The sequence below is a fragment of the Zea mays genome, chromosome 6 (genome assembly GCF_902167145.1).
Source record: "Zea mays cultivar B73 chromosome 6, Zm-B73-REFERENCE-NAM-5.0, whole genome shotgun sequence".
NCBI lineage: Eukaryota > Viridiplantae > Streptophyta > Magnoliopsida > Poales > Poaceae > Zea > Zea mays.
This window is the reverse complement of record NC_050101.1, coordinates 123,058,570-123,074,903: the sequence shown is the minus strand read 5'-3', so window position 1 is coordinate 123,074,903 and position 16,334 is coordinate 123,058,570. Positions and strand designations below refer to the sequence as shown.

General features: G+C 43.6%; 1 protein-coding gene across 8 annotated transcripts in view; it reads left to right on the top strand.

Moving 5' to 3' along the window:
* Positions 1 to 967: 967 nt before the first annotated feature.
* The window catches only part of LOC103629927 (Putative ARM repeat-containing protein containing family protein), a 36,819-nt gene continuing 21,452 nt past the window's right edge, over positions 968 to 16,334 (top strand). The window contains exons 1-5 of one of the 8 annotated variants that reach the window (XM_020539455.2): positions 968 to 1,500; positions 1,986 to 2,125; positions 3,251 to 3,318; positions 4,607 to 7,655; positions 11,673 to 14,211. In XM_020539455.2, the coding sequence (XP_020395044.1) occupies positions 2,060 to 2,125; positions 3,251 to 3,318; positions 4,607 to 7,655; positions 11,673 to 14,211 (5,722 nt within the window). In that variant the 5' untranslated portion in view covers positions 968 to 1,500; positions 1,986 to 2,059. Of the gene's footprint in view, positions 1,874 to 1,985; positions 2,126 to 3,250; positions 3,319 to 3,468; positions 3,495 to 4,606; positions 7,656 to 11,672; positions 14,212 to 16,334 lie in introns of those variants that run through there. The other 7 variants (XM_035960132.1, XM_023300370.2, XM_035960130.1 and 4 more) reach the window with 7 other exon arrangements.

Here is a 16,334-nt window from a genome sequence, read left to right as displayed (position 1 = left end):
CGCCGTCGCACTCACCCAAAGAGAGCGCCGTCGTCGCCACCGGCCGCTGCGCCGTCCACATCACCATCCGGAGAAAACCGAACCCCGCGCGCAAACAACTATCAATAAAATTAAAGCTGCGCCGTGAACTGCAGGTTTTCCGACCCCAAATCACGCGTTCCGCCCGTGGTAGGAGAAGGAGAGAGAGAGAGACAAAAGGAAAGCTAAGTAGCCAGGACAAGGTTATCTAATAACTGCATGCATGCATGCCTCTGGGAGGGTTACTGTTCCTTCTCTTGGAGCTAAGCCTCTGGGAGGGTTATTAATGATGGCCTGACAAAGCTTAATCAACTTGGGGGCCTGCATGCCTAATAATAACAACAATAATTGAGTGATCCTCGTGCACATGGCCACGCCGAGCTGAGACTGGAGTGCAGTGCCCAGCTCCAGCACCAGCAGGGGCTGTGCTGTCTTTTCGCTGGGAGGCATGGTCGACGGTCCAGCGCCCTAAACCTACTGATTAGGCAATTCCCTGGCATAAAAGAAGGGAGACGGGAGAGGAATCCCGAGCAGAGCAGACGAAGGATCTTCTGCGCTTTTCAGCTTCGGACTGTCAGAGTGATTGATGCTCCACGAATCATGAACAAAAAAGAGTGTGCCCAACTCAACTTGCTGGTGCTGCTGGATCCTCCCATGGGTCACTGATTTTACAGCTATTTGGGCGTTGGCAGATACCTCTCCCATGTGTTGAATTTTTTTATTGTTGTTGTCTTGTAAGAAGACGCTCACAACAACAAAAAAAAAACCTCCGGCCCGCGGCGGCCAGCCCATGCAGACTGGCACACATCAACCACCGTCCTCCTCCTCATCATCCACCGTATCGTGCTTTCTAATTAACAAATCCAATTCCCCCCTGCTTAATCCAATCGCGAAAGCTCAACGACACAACAAAAAAGCGCGACAGCCTTGCAGAAAACACCCTCATCTTCCACGATATCCAGTATCGCCTTCTCTACGGACGAAGCTTTGTTAGGCAATACAAAATAAGTAGTATCTGAAGAACTCCATTGTGAAAGTGCCGATCCATGGCTGGGCTGGCTCGGCTCACTGCCACTGTCGGCGGCAGTTGGTGGGAAGAGGAGAGAGCTGTACATATATAAACGCCGATCCTTTTTAGGGCTTGTTCGTTTTGCTCTCAATCCATGTGGATTAGGTGGGATTGGATGGGTTTCAATCCCAAACAAGTCAAAATCTTTTACAATTTTTTCCAATCCCATCCAATCCACATGGGATAGGAATAACCGAACAAGCCCTTAGGGGCGCGCGGAAATTACCGGAGTTACTAAGGCCTTGGGAGTTCGGTCCCGGGAGCTCCTCCCCATCGAAAATAAGCGGAAGCGCGTCCCGCAGCTTCTCCGTGCTAGCTGTAACGGACGCGCGCTGCCTGTCTGTGCATGGGCGCCGCCCTCCCCGCTGGATCTGCAGCCACCCCCACTCCCCGTCGCGCCGATTCCATGAGAGGTCTCTCCCTCCATCTCTTTCTCACTGCTTTGAGTTGCCCGGATTTATCTCGTGTTTTCTGGGTAATTTTTCTTTGTGTGTGTGTGTCGGTGGAGGGGTTTGGGTCGCGCGTAGCGACGTGGCGGCAGTAGTGACTCCGTCCGCCACCGCAGCGCAGTGCGGCTGGTTTGGGTGCTGGATTTGGTGGGTGGACGGGAATGAGTGGGTGGTAGCGCCGGCTCGTGATCTGGCTTGCCCGGTAGGCAGGTAGCTGGGTAATCGCCGCTTAGTGCAGCTATTCGTGGAAACTGATTCGATGGTTTTGCAATTCGGGAGTGTCCGATTCACTTGATCGTAGCGGTGGCTGTAGCATATGTGTTTGTCTAGATCTGGGGTTAATTGCTCATGCCCGAAACGAATTTGTGCTTGTTCGATGCATCGCTGTTGATTGAATCGTGTGTCGTCGTGGATCTGACGCCCGTTGTTTGCTCTCGAGTGGGTTTCAGGTTGACAACTGGGCACTGACGAAGTGGATACTCTGCTCTGCTCTGCTCTGCTCGACGAGTTTTAACATCTGAGTATGGCTGCGGCGTTGGCGTGGCGGTTCAATGGCACCAATGGTGGCGCCCATGGCAGCGCAGATCTGGTTCGTCTCATCTTGGCCTACGTGGCTCTAAGCTTCTCGTTTGGCATCCTGCCGCTTTCCTATGTTCCTCGGCTGCAATTCTGTTTTCCTGCAGTTGAAAGACATTGTTTCATTTGCAGCGTTTCGTTCATTTTGGATGTAACTGTGAATAGTGTTGCAGTTGGATTTTCTTTGAAAGCGAGATCAGTATTCGCTATTCAGTCCACTGGACAAAAGTCCTCCCCGTGTGTGAAATTATAAGAAGTGGAGTTTCAATGAAGCTGTGTGTTTTTTTAAAGCCCATTTAGCTAAGGTTCCAATATCTTTCTTGACAAACTAGGAAACTGTTATGTCGTTTGTGCCATCCTTGTTTTCGATGACAAAACTGGAACATGATTCTTTGTATATACATATGTTAAATGATAGTCTGTGTGTTTGGGTGAAAATGTAACATTTTTCTCTCCTTGTAATCTTGATCTGTTGAATACGAGATTTGATATTTATTTTGGTTTGCGTGTTTGGTTGAAAATACAACATTTTTCTCACCCTGTCCTGTCATGTGCCGTCATTGCTGCCTTGATTCCTCCTTTTGCATATAAAAAAACATGTGTCTTTTCAGCAGCTTGACATTATGATCCTGGAGCATTCCTGGGGGAAAAGCAAGTGATAACATAAACCAGAAACAGACATCCAAGTGACCAGGGAAAAAAAAAAATCTGGAGACCATAAAAGAAGTTCCAACTTTTAGTTTTTCGGTAGTGTGGCAAGGTTTTTTTTTGTTATAAGACATGAATAGCAGTTTAACATGCACCTAGGTCACATGTTTTTGAGGAGGCAGACTTTTGAGCTGCTCTTCATCACACTTAGAAGATGCTCATTGCCTCATTCTTTTGTATCTTGTTTACCATTCAAAAATTGTGTGGGATTAATCTAACAACACATCCTTTAAGCTCAGTCCACCTATTTCATAAAGCATTGGTTCTATTATTTGAAACCTTTAAGATTGCACTCTCATTTGACCATTGAAGTGTTATCATTTCCTTGGAACTTGAATTTATTGTCCAACGCTTTGTGCGATGAATATGAACTCATTAAAGAAGTTATATGATTCACATCTTTAACAAATGCTGCTTGCAACGTCAACAGGAAAGACACACGGACAAAGTTCAAGACTCAGAGCCACAAACTCCTATGTCAATCGTGAAAATGGGCAAGTAAGTTCTGCTATGCTTCTTCGTAGTTAAGAGAGACATGAGACTCTAACATGTCAGTTTCACTTGTCATGAGCATCTATAACTTTCTCTTCAATCGTATCATATACAGCCACAATTAACCTTCAAGAGTGATCCAGAAAATTTCTGTTTATTGTTGACCAACAAATGAAAACGAAGTAAGAAACCCTAAATGCTTATGTTTCCCTTCTTCCCACTTAGGGCTTGTTCGGTTCTACCCCAATCCATATGGATTGAGGGGGATTGAGGGGTTTCAATCCCTAGCAAGTTAAAATCCCTCCTAATCCGTATCAATCCCCTCCAATTCATATGGATTGAAAATAACCGAACAAGCCCTTAAGGGATACATAACTGGTTTTGAAAACATTTTGTTTTGAAAATAACTGTCTCCTGCTTACAACACTTGCTCCAATTCATCATCAAAATGTGCTACTTGGAGTAGAAACTTAACTTCTATAGCCTTATTTTTTCTTCTATCGTTTAGCAAAAGATATACTCCCTCCTCCCAAATTATATGTGGTTTTGGCTTTTCTAGGTATTTAGCTTTTGCTATGCACCTACATATACGTTGTGTCTAGATAAGTAAAAACACTGACATCAGAATATTCTTTAGTGGAAATCCTGCTAGTACAATTTTCACGTCACATTTTATTTTAATAATTTTATGCATGTTTATTTTTTGGACCAAGGCTTATAAAGATTAGTTGCCAAATTCTAGAATGAAAAGAGAATGGTGGGATTATACGCATATAAGGTCTAGCAATAGATGTCATAGGATACTAATATCCAACTAAGAACACTATCAGGAAACGTTAGAGGCTATTCTGTTTCTAGTTGGAAAGAATTGATGGATTTTTTTTTAAAAAAAGTGAGAAATAAAATTCATGGTACAGTTGCTCTAGTTTCAATACAAGTTTACCTCTGCTAACCAGTAACCATAACTAAATTATTAATGTTCACATAAAGTAAATATGTTATATGCACAATTACCTACGTGGGAATTGCTATAAGCATAATTATCATTTTGGAATGGGGATCGGGTTGTTTTGTATGAATATTTATATCATTCAACCCTTTATGAGTTTGTTTCCAAAATACGTTTCAAGTAATAGATAGACCTCAATCGTGTATCTTTTAGTGTCACTTTTTTCCCTTTTGAAAGTTCTCTAGAGCTAAAATTACGCTTATGCAAATATGCACCACATTGGAGCTGTTGGTAACCGTAGAATACTAAGAATTTTGAATCTTATAATTGAGTACGTATTTGCAGGAACCGAGTTAATGTGGAGGACGAGGAGACACTTTCAAGCGTTGCTCAATGTATTGAGCAACTACGACAGAGTTCTTCATCCTCACAGGAGAAAGAGAGCTCTTTGAAGCAGTTATTAGATCTTGTTCAAACTCGTGATACTGCATTCGGAGCTGTTGGGTCACATTCACAGGCTGTTCCGATACTTGTATCTCTCCTTAGGTCTGGACCATCTGGAGTTAAGATGCTGGCTGCCACTGTTCTTGGGTCTCTTTGCAAGGAAGAGGAGTTAAGGGTGAAAGTCTTACTTGGTGGTTGCATACCTCCATTGCTTGCTCTTCTCAGATCGAAGTCAGCTGAAAGCCAAACTGCAGCTGCCAAAACCATATATGCAGTTTCACAGGGTGGGATAAGGGATCATGTTGGATCAAAGATTTTCTCTACGGAAAATGTTGTTCCTGTACTGTGGGAGCAACTTAAAATTAGTCTCAAGAATGAGAGTTTGGTGGATGGCCTTCTAACTGGAGCACTGAAGAATTTATCAAAGAATACAGAGGGGTTTTGGTCAGCAACTGTGCAATGTGGTGGAGTTGATATACTTATAAAGCTGGTTAGTTCTGGACAAACAAATACTCTTGCAAACACTTGCTATCTTCTTGGGTCTTTGATGATGGAAGACTCTTCTGTTTGTTCTAAAGTTTTATCTGGAGAAACAACAAAGCAGCTCTTAAAGTTACTTGGTCCTGGCAATGAGACTTCTATTAGAGCTGAGGCTGCTGGGGCTCTCAAGTTCCTTTCTGCACAGAGTAAAGAGGCCAGACGTCAGATAGCTAATTCTAACGGTATTCCTTCTCTTATAAATGCTACTATTGCTCCATCAAAAGAGTTCATGCAAGGTGAATCTGCTCAAGCATTGCAAGAGAATGCAATGTGTGCATTAGCAAATATATCTGGTGGTCTTTCCTACGTAATCTCAAGCCTTGGTGAGAGTCTCGAGTCATGTTCTTCACCTGCACAGATTGCAGATACTCTTGGTGCATTGGCCTCAGCCTTGATGATATATGACACAAATGCGGAATCTATCAGTGCTTCTAATCCTGTTGACATTGAGAAGACACTTTTGAAGCAGTTTAAGCCTAAGGTTCCTTTTCTTGTGCAGGAGCGCATAATTGAAGCTTTGGCTAGCTTGTATGGTAACCCGGTTCTCTGCAAGACACTAGCAGATTCTGATGCAAAACGCTTACTTGTTGGTTTAATAACCATGGCAGCTACTGAGGTACAAGATGACCTCACGAAATCACTTTTTGCTCTCTGCAAGAAGGATTGTGATCTATGGCAAGCTCTGCAAGGCCGTGAAGGTGTCCAGCTATTGATTTCTTTACTTGGTCTTTCATCAGAACAGCAGCAGGAGTGTGCTGTTGCTCTACTTGCGCTTCTTTCAAAGGAGAATGATGAGAGCAAATGGGCTATCACTGCTGCTGGTGGCATACCTCCACTTGTGCAAATTTTGGAAACTGGATCTTCCAAAGCTAAAGAAGATTCAGCAACCATCCTTGGCAATTTATGCAATCACAGTGAAGACATAAGAGCATGTGTTCAAAGTGCTGATGCTGTTCCTGCTTTACTATGGCTTCTGAAAAATGGAAGTGATAATGGCAAGGAGATAGCTTCTAAAACACTGAATCATCTCATCCACAAATCAGATACTGGAACTATCAGTCAGTTATCTGCTCTTTTAACTAGTGATCAGCCTGAGTCAAAAGTTTATGTTCTGGATGCTTTGAAAAGCTTGCTTTCTGTTGCACCACTTAATGATATTCTACATGAGGGAAGTGCAGCGAATGATGCGGTTGAGACAATGATTAAAATTCTAAGCTCACCCAAGGAAGAGACTCAGGCTACATCAGCAACTGCTCTTGCTGGTCTATTTCATTGCCGCAAGGACCTGCGAGAAACTCATATTGCAGTGAAGACACTTTGGTCAGTCATGAAGCTGCTTGATATGCAGTCTAACAAAATACTAACGGGGGCCTCATGTTGCCTTGCTGCCGTTTTTCTTTCGATCAAGGAAAATAAAGAGGTTGCTGCAATTGGCCGGGATGCCTTAAACCCACTTGTCTCACTTGCAAATTCTTCAGTTATAGAAGTGGCAGAACAAGCGACTAGAGCTTTGGCAAATCTTTTCCTTGATCAGGAATTGTCCCTCCAGGTGCCTTTTGAAGAAATTCTCTTCCGTGTAACACGTGTACTAAGAGAGGGAACTATTGATGGAAGAACTCATGCAGCCGCAGCAATAGCTCGTCTTTTACAGTGCCGAACTATTAATCAGCCACTTTCAGATACTGTTAACCGCTCTGGGTCTGTCCTTGCTCTAGCTGGGCTCTTGGAAGCTGCAAATGGTGAAGCTGCTGCAACATCAGAAGTTCTTGATGCACTGGTGCTGTTGTCGCGATCAAAGGCGTCAAGTGGGCACACCAAGGCTCCCTGGGCAATTCTTGCAGAAAACCCCCACACAATACTTCCCCTTGTTTCATGTATTGCTGATGCTGCTGCCTCCTTACAAGATAAAGCTATAGAAGTTGTGTCAAGGCTCTGTTCCGACCTACATGATGTTGTCGGTGGTCTGGTTTCTGAAACTCCAGGTTGCATGTCATCCATCACACGGCGCATCATTGGCTCCAACATTCTTAAAGTTAAAGTTGGTGGTTGTGCTCTTCTCGTCTGTGCTGCAAAAGAGTATTGTCAGAAGCAAATAGAGGTTCTGAATGATGCAAGTCTGTATATTCAACTAATTCATTCTTTAATTGGTATGATCCATATGGCAAACACGCAAGCTGAAAATGTCAGCAGTGAAAGCATATCAGATATTAGAATTTCCAGACACTCCAAAGAAAACAACAGTGATGGTGAAACTCTGTGCTGTACTGCTGTCATCTCAGGCAACATGATTCCACTATGGCTACTTGCTATCTTTTCTCGTCATGACAGCAAAACAAGAGCAGAACTCCTGGAAATGGGAGCAGTTGAAATGCTCATCGAGAAGATTTCACAAAATGCATTCCAATATGTGGTATGTGAAAGCTCTACTTATTTCCATTGCCTTTTGCTTTTGTCATCATTTGATGAATGTTAGTAGGTAGGTGAATGCTAGTGTCTCCTATGCTTTAATAATTTTACAGTATGAAAACAAACTACATATAGATAATAGAGTTTACATAGCACTGTAGAACAGTCTTTCTGCTTTACATTGCAGGTTAATTTGGTCACACTAGTATAATGCTTTGATTCCCCAGTTTTCGAAGTGATATTGTGGAAGAAACTTTTGTTTCAGAGATTCATTGATGCTTATCTAGAATAATCAAGTTACCATAACCTAGATAAGGGGTAAAGTTAAAGTACTTATTGATAAATTGGAGTACTGCATTTGACCAAATTGGTTGTAAGTATTTCATCTATTGTATATAGAAAAATAATCTAGTTAATCCTTGCCATTCTTGAGCCCTGTATTAAATTTGGATACTTAACCATGAAATATGGGACTGAACTAACTAATCTCTACAGAATTTGAGGGGGTTATTGTTGGTTGAGGTTATAAAGATTGGTATTGTTTGAGCATAATCATTGCTAAAGAGCTACTCTCTCTGATTCGAAGTCTATGTTGTTTATAACATCCAGTCTTCAAAATGACACTTTGATTTGCAATTTTGATAAAATTATACTCCCAGTTCCCAGAAATAGATGACGTTCTGACATGCAACTTTTGCCTGCAGCTAGTACATGTCTCTGAATGGAAATGAATTTTATTTCTGACCAAAGGGAGTGCTATTTTAATTAAAGAAAGTTGTATATATAATATTATGTTATGAAATTATTTTCTATGGTTAATCGAGTAACATCAGCCATGTTTTTGTCAATCTTTGTATTTTTCTTATATTGATGGCTCAAGTTAAAGAAGTTTGATTGACTAGAATCCTAAAAACAACCTAACATTTGGAATTGAAGGTTTATGTAAGTTGGTTCGATCATTAAGCTTCTATTTATGTTCCTTGTTGCATTGATAGATACCGTGCTTGTTAATCTTATTTACCCGAGCATTGTTTTGAGACTCATGACATATAAATATATTTAGTATCACAATAACATCCATATATTTAGACATTTGTACTATGACATACCGTGCTTGGTGGTGGAACAAGGAAGTTCAAAGGGTTATTAAGGAGAAGAAATAATGCTATAGACGTTTGTACACTATCATAGGAGTGTGGACAATATATAGAAGTACAAGTAGCAAAGAAGACCACATAACGAGCTGTAAGTGTGACAATGGGTAGGGTGTACGAGTATCTTTATCGATGTTCGAGTATGAAGGAAGGAAGGATATATATATAGGATGGCTAGGGCCCGTGAGAGGAAGACAAGGGATTTCAACCAAGTTAAGTGCATTAATGATGAAATAGAGCACCTCTTGGTGAAGGAGGACTAGATCAAATATCGATGGTGATGGTATTTTGACAAATTGTTCAATGGAGAGAATGAGGACATCACCTTTCGGTAGGATGACTCTTTTGGTAGGGCCATGATGGGAGTTTCCGGGGCCCTATACCAAACTCAACGAGACTTATCTCACTATAAAAAACTATAATAGTATAAAGTTCCAATGTATTGCATAGCAATGAAATTTACAACCGAAGCAAAAGATTGTATCGAGTTCCCAGAATAGACAAGCCAATCTCTATCACAATGTTCCCCATTTGGTCGAATTCTATTATAGAACAATCCAGAAAACCTTCTATAATATTTGTCGCTAGGATCTTTCTGAATTGGTAAGTCTCTTTTAGGACCCTTTTGTGCCAAAATAGCAATCTGTTTAGGATCAAGGAAACCCCAATATCTAGGGTCAAATATATCGGGCTAAAAAGAATCACTAGCATGGCCAACAAGAGAATTTTTTGAGTTAACATCAATAGTAGTGGCATTCATATTAACAAAGGATAATAGTGAGTCAAAGCAAAAAAAATCACCTTGATCTCTAATCCTTGCTGGCTAGATTGGTCTCGTGCAGACCCGTGCCTAAAGTTTGTGTACGTGTTGCTGCTGTCCTAGTCTACCTAGCTATCATCAACATCAAGCGCCGACCCTCCTAATTCCCACAGTTGAGCGGCGATGGCGTTGTGGGGATGAGAAATTACAGCAGGATCGGCAAGCCAACAAAAAATCATGAGCGACTCGTGATTAGATCAAGGACTCGTGGAATTAGGAAGGATACACGTGAGACGCACGGATCCCCTCAAGAGATCAATTGTTTATTGTAGCGAGCCTTAAATAATATAATTATATGTGTAGACAATATAATTATATGCGTTACAATATCAATATTTAGGGGCCCCTAGAATTTGGGGGCCTTGTACCATCGAACACTTTGCACATGCTCTTGCACGGGCCTGTCTTTTGGTGACACCAAAAGGCACTTTGTGCGTAGGATCGAAGAATCTAAGGTTAGATGCACTAAAAAGGATGAAAGAGGGTAAGACGATGGGCCCTGATGGTATCCCAGTTGAGGCATGAAGATGCCTTGAGGACATAATTATAGTATGGCTAACCAAGTTGTTCCACTATATCTTTCGTTGAACAAGATGTCTGACGAGTGGAGAAGTCTATTGGTACCAATCTAAAAGAATAAGGGAGATATTCAAAATTGTATTAACTACCAGGGAATTAAGTTGATGAGACGTACTATGAAGCTACGGGAGAGAGTTATTGAACATCGTATGAATCAATTTGGTTTCATGCCCAGAAGGACAACCATGGAAGCCATTTTTAATAAGATAAGTGATGGAGCAGTATAGAGAGCAGAAGAAGGACCTTCACATGGTTTTCATTGACTTGGAGAGGGTTTATGATAAAATACTAAGGAATGTTACATTCTGGGCTTTGGACAAACATAAAGTTTCAACGACGTACATTGGGATCGTTAAGGATATGTACAACAATGTTGTGACTAGTGTTCGAACAAATGATACTATGATAGAGAGACAGATGACTTCCCTATTAGAATATGACTGCATCAAGGTTTAGCTTTGAACCCTTACCTTTTTGTCTTGGTGATGGATGAGGTCACAACCGAAAGGGCCTCTAGCCTAGTGGTTAAGGCTTTCGATGGAGAAAAGTTTGTTCAATACTGGTTGAGATGATTTGGACATGTCCTATGGAGACCTCTAGAGGCACTAGTGGGTATTAGGATCCTAAGTTGACATGAGAAGAGACAGTAAAAGAAGACTTGAAAAGATAGAAAATTGGAATATGCCCAAAGATTTAGCCTTGAATGGAAGTGCATGAAAAACAACTATCCATGTATCTGAACCTTGACTTTTGGGTTATCTTGGGTTTCAACTATAGCCTACTCCAACATATTTGCGACTAAAAGGCTTTGTCGTTGTTGTAGTTATAACATCCATATATCCTATTGAGTTCTGTTTGGGAGTTTATTATTCATACTGTAAGGCAGTACGTCATCTTTGTACAAACACTTCAAAATCAGACATGACCATAAGTAAATTTGGATTTCTTTTTACATTCCTTTTATCTAAATGGTTGGATACGATGTCCTAGTGTGGCACCATTTTTTAAGAAGTGCTTGTCACTTATTTGGCATTTGTACTTAGGGCAGTAGGCATCTGTTTTTTAGTTACAGGTTTACATTGGAATTGCCTAAAATCTTTATATTCCATCTAGAGGTCTTTAATAGGTGATAAGATGATGGTGTTTGTTGGGTTGGGTCATGGTTTGATGTAAGAGGCATATTTGTTTCCAGTACAAGTTTGTGTGACCGTGGTGAGTGTGCTGAATTAATTTGTTATCTCCTTAATGCAATGATACCAGCTCTCTCGAGTATTTTACAAATAAAATCTTTATTAGACATATGGAATATAAAGCCTGAAAGTACCTGTCGGAACTCATTCTTGCTTGTGTCAACTTTTTTGGGGCTTACCTGCTATTTATCCTCTTGATGCATGTATCTTGTTAAGTTTTCCCAAATTGCTACAGGCCTGTTGCTGATGACCTTAACGTATGTTTATGCTCTTGTCAGGGTGAAGAAGATAACACCTCATGGGTCTGTTCCTTGCTTCTCACTTTGCTATTCCAAGAAAGAGAGACAATTCGATCAAACTCAGCATTGCATTCCATTCCTGTGCTCTCAAACTTGTTAAGGTCAGATGAGCCAGCATACAGGTACTTTGCGGCACAAGCTTTGTCAAGTCTGGTCTGCAATGGTAGCAGAGGAACTCTTCTGGCTGTTGCGAATTCTGGGGCAGCCATTGGACTTATATCTTTGCTTGGATGTGCTGATGTTGATATAGCTGATCTTTTGGAATTATCAGAGGAATTCATGTTGGTGCCTAACCCTGATCAAATTGCATTAGAGAGGCTATTCAGAGTTGATGATATCAGGGTTGGTGCAACTTCTAGAAAATCTATTCCTCTTCTTGTTGATCTACTTAAACCCATTCCTGAAAGACCTGGTGCTCCTTTCTTGGCCTTGGGTCTTCTGACCCAGTTAGCCGTTGATTGCCCCCCAAACATGCTGCTAATGGCTGAAGCTGGAATCCTAGAAGCACTTACCAAATACTTATCTCTTAGTCCACAAGATGCAACAGAAGAAGCTACAACTGAATTGCTGGGCATTCTTTTCAGTAGTCCAGAAATAAGGCACCATGAATCAGCACTTGGTGTTGTTAACCAACTTGTGGCAGTCCTTCGTCTAGGAGGAAGGAATTCACGTTATAGTGCCGCGAAGGCATTAGAGAGTTTATTTTGTGCTGACCATGTGAGGAACAGTGAGTCAACTAGGCAGGCTATCCAACCGCTTGTGGAGATTCTGAGTACTGGCATGGAGAGGGAGCAGCATGCAGCTATATCAGCCCTTGTTAGGCTTCTTTCTGACAATCCTTCAAGAGCACTTGCGGTTGCGGATGTTGAGATGAATGCTGTGGATGTTATGTGCCGGATTCTTTCTTCTGATTGTTCAGTGGAGTTGAAAGGAAATGCTGCGGAACTATGCTGTGTTCTATTTACCAACACAAGGATCCGTTCCACAATGGCAGCAGCTCGTTGTGTGGAACCCCTGGTTGGTTTACTGGTTAGTGAAGCTAACCCTGCCCAGCTTTCTGTGGTTCGTGCATTGGATAGGCTTCTAGATGATGAGCAACTAGCAGAATTAGTGGCAGCAAATGGAGCTGTCATTCCTCTTGTGGGGCTTTTGTATGGCAAAAACTACATGCTTCATGAGGCAGTTGCTAGAGCTTTGGTGAAACTTGGAAAGGACAGACCAGCTTGCAAATTGGAAATGGTCAAGGCTGGTGTAATTGAGAGCATTCTTGATATTCTCCATGACGCTCCAGATTTTCTTTGCATTGCATTGGCAGAAATGCTTCGGATTTTGACAAACAATGCTACCATAGCAAAAGGTCCATCCTCAGCCAAAGTAGTACAACCTCTTTTCTCTTTGCTTTCCAAGGCGGACATGGGTCCTGAAGGGCAGTATAGCACATTGCAGGTTCTTGTGAATATTTTGGAGCATCCTGAATGCCGTGCTGATTATAACTTGACACCTCGCCAAACTATTGAGCCAGTGATAACCTTACTGAATTCATCTCCACCAGCTGTACAGCAATTAGCTGCAGAACTCCTATCACATCTTCTTCTAGAAGACCACCTCCAAAAGGACACAGTAACAGAGCAGGCGATTACTCCTCTTATTCAAGTTCTTTCTTCAGGTTTGCCAAATTTACAGCAGAGAGCTATAAAAGCTCTAGCTAACCTTGCAATAGCTTGGCCAAATACGATTGCCAAGGAGGGTGGTGTTTTTGAGTTGTCTAAAGTGTTGTTGCAATCTGACCCGCCTTTGCCGCATGTTGTGTGGGAATCTGCAGCATCTGTATTGTCTAGCATTCTACAGTACAGTACTGAGTTTTTCCTTGAGGTACCTGTTGCAGTACTAGTGCAATTGCTCAGGTCAGGAACTGAAAGCACTGTTGTCGGTGCTTTGAATGCCCTTCTTGTATTGGAGAGTGATGACTCAACAAGTGCAGAAGCAATGGCTGAAAGTGGTGCTGTGGAAGCATTGCTTGATCTCCTGAGGAGTCATCAGTGTGAGGAAACTGCTGCCAGACTAATTGAGGCATTGCTGAACAATGTAAGAATAAGGGAGGCAAAGGCTGCTAAAAATGCTATTGCACCATTGTCCATGTACCTTCTGGATCCACAGACACAATCTCAACAGGGAAGATTGCTTGCTGCTCTTGCTCTTGGTGATCTTTTCCAAAACGAAGGTCTTGCTCGTTCTACTGATGCTGTTGCAGCATGCCGCGCTCTAGTCAATCTTCTTGAAGATCAACCAACTGAAGAGATGAAAGTGGTAGCAATATGTGCCTTGCAGAATCTAGTCATGTACAGCCGAGCAAATAAGAGAGCAGTTGCAGAATCCGGTGGTGTCCAGGTCCTGCTGGATCTTATCAGTTCAAGCAATCCTGACACTTCTGTTCAGGCAGCAATGTTTGTCAAACTTCTATTCAATAATCACACTATCCAGGAATATGCGACCAGTGAAACAGTCAGAGTTATAACTGGTAAACAATATCCCTTTCTTGTTCTGTCATATTCATTTGCATAGCAAATTCATATTTGTCAATGCCTGTCATAGTTCTTAAGGCGGTAAGGCGAGGCACGGCGAGTGACCCCTGCCTGGACGCCTAGGCGGACACCTAGGCGAGCAAGGCGACGACTTATGGATGTGTGCAGCAGTGAGGAAATCAAAAGAAATAAGAAATAAAAGGAGAAAAAAGCAAAGAAGAGGGAAAGAGAGGCTCCTGGCCCAGCCCAATACATGCCCTCCCGAACCCTCTCCCCCATCCTAGTCTCTCATCAGCTCCGCCGTTTGCCCACTCTCCCCTCGCGCCGACGACCCGCCCTCGCTCCTTCGCCCGACGCTGCCTCTGGACCCTCGCGCCGTCGCCAGTCCCTCGCTCCTCCGCCCGACGCCGCCGTAGGCCACGCGGGACACCACTGTCGGACCCGCGCGCCGTCTCCAGCCCCTCGCGCTGCCGAAGTTCTTCGCTCCCCTTTGCCCCGCGCTCGCGTGCTCGTGCCGCCGACGCTCCACCGGCGCCGGATCTGCCTTACCCTCTTTCTTCTTCCCTTCCCTCTCCCATTTTGCTGTGGTTTTGGCAAGGCGACAACCGACACCATAGATTTTTTGGCGCCTGGACGCCTAGGCGACGCCTTAAGAACCATGATGCCTGTCATGCTAAAGATGTCAATGTCCACCTCTAGTATGAGATTTAAGGAATTTCTAAGTGGTAATGCCTTCTCTAACAAGGTATCACGAGTGTAATCTCACTTTTGCTCCTTCCCTGGTTGCCGCCAATCTAGGGCCACCACCTCCCTTGTGCTGCGTTGCCGCAACAACGCACACATCTCCTTTACCATGGCAGGTACCTCATCGACTGCCGTGGAGCGTGGCCACATCGAGGAGGTTGTGGCCTTTCGCAAGAAGATTGACGACATGCTCACCATGGCTCAAGCTACGAACAAGGAGGCTACCAACACACATCCTCATCTCCAGACAGCCACCCTTCTCGAACAGGAGAAGGCCGTCGCTGCCTGGTAGGGTTTGGGCTATAGCACTCCACAGCCGTCGGCCCCCACCCTAGGGCATTCCCCACAGGACGACCCTACTGCATCTTATGAGGTTGCCATCGTCGCCAACCATGTCTAGGCAGCTGTTGGTCCCGACTTCGTATCGTTGGTGATGGTCGTTCTCGCGTCCTCTGACAATTACTCCTGTTGGTGTGATCAAGTGTTGCTTGTGCTCAAGCTGTACGCCTTGTCGACCACATCTTATTTGTCCCTCAGACAACGGTTCATTCTGGGATCGAATGGACAACATCGTCATCTGCTGGATCTTCGGCACCATCTCCGCTGAATTGCTAGGGAGCTGCAATGGCATGACACGCCACCTCTGACTCGTTTTTGAGAATCAGTCGAGAATCATGAGACTCGCACCCTCTAGTTCGACGCTACCTTCTGCACCTCGTCCAGGGTGACCTACCCGTCGATGACTACTGTTGCAAGTTGAAGGGGACGACTGACTCCTTGGTTGACCTGGGCACTCTGTCAACGACTAGATCCTTGTCCTCAAGGCCTAAATAAGAAGTTTGAGCACATCAGGGCTATCATCCGACGCTACTCTCCCTTCCCGTCCTTCCTCAAGGTCGACCCAGATGATCTTGTTCTAGAGGAGCTCAACATGATTGCCACTGCCCTGTTGTTGCTCCGACGACCTTCATCGCCACTCCTTCACCGATCACCCTCATGCCATTTGCCCCAACTTCTTCCTCTACTTTGGCACGCTCCTCCGAAAATTAAAGGCAACCCACTCTCACCTCAGCATCTGGCAAGAAGAAAGGGCATGGTCGGGCAATGCAATCTTCTACAACCCATGGATGGGCAACATCACCATGTGGCCTAGCCCTGCTCCTCATGGACAGCAGCAACAATAGCGCTAGGCTAGGCCATGATGGTGATGTCTGGATTGTTTGAGCAACATAGCATCCTCAGCTTCGAACCCTTGTAGGCTCTAGCATTCCTATCCTAGCATAGGCCCCCAGTCTACTAAGCTGGATTCCATGGCCCGGCAGCTGGGATCAGTAGACTCTTGCTAGCTCGTTTAGCACTATGGCTCTGAATTCAC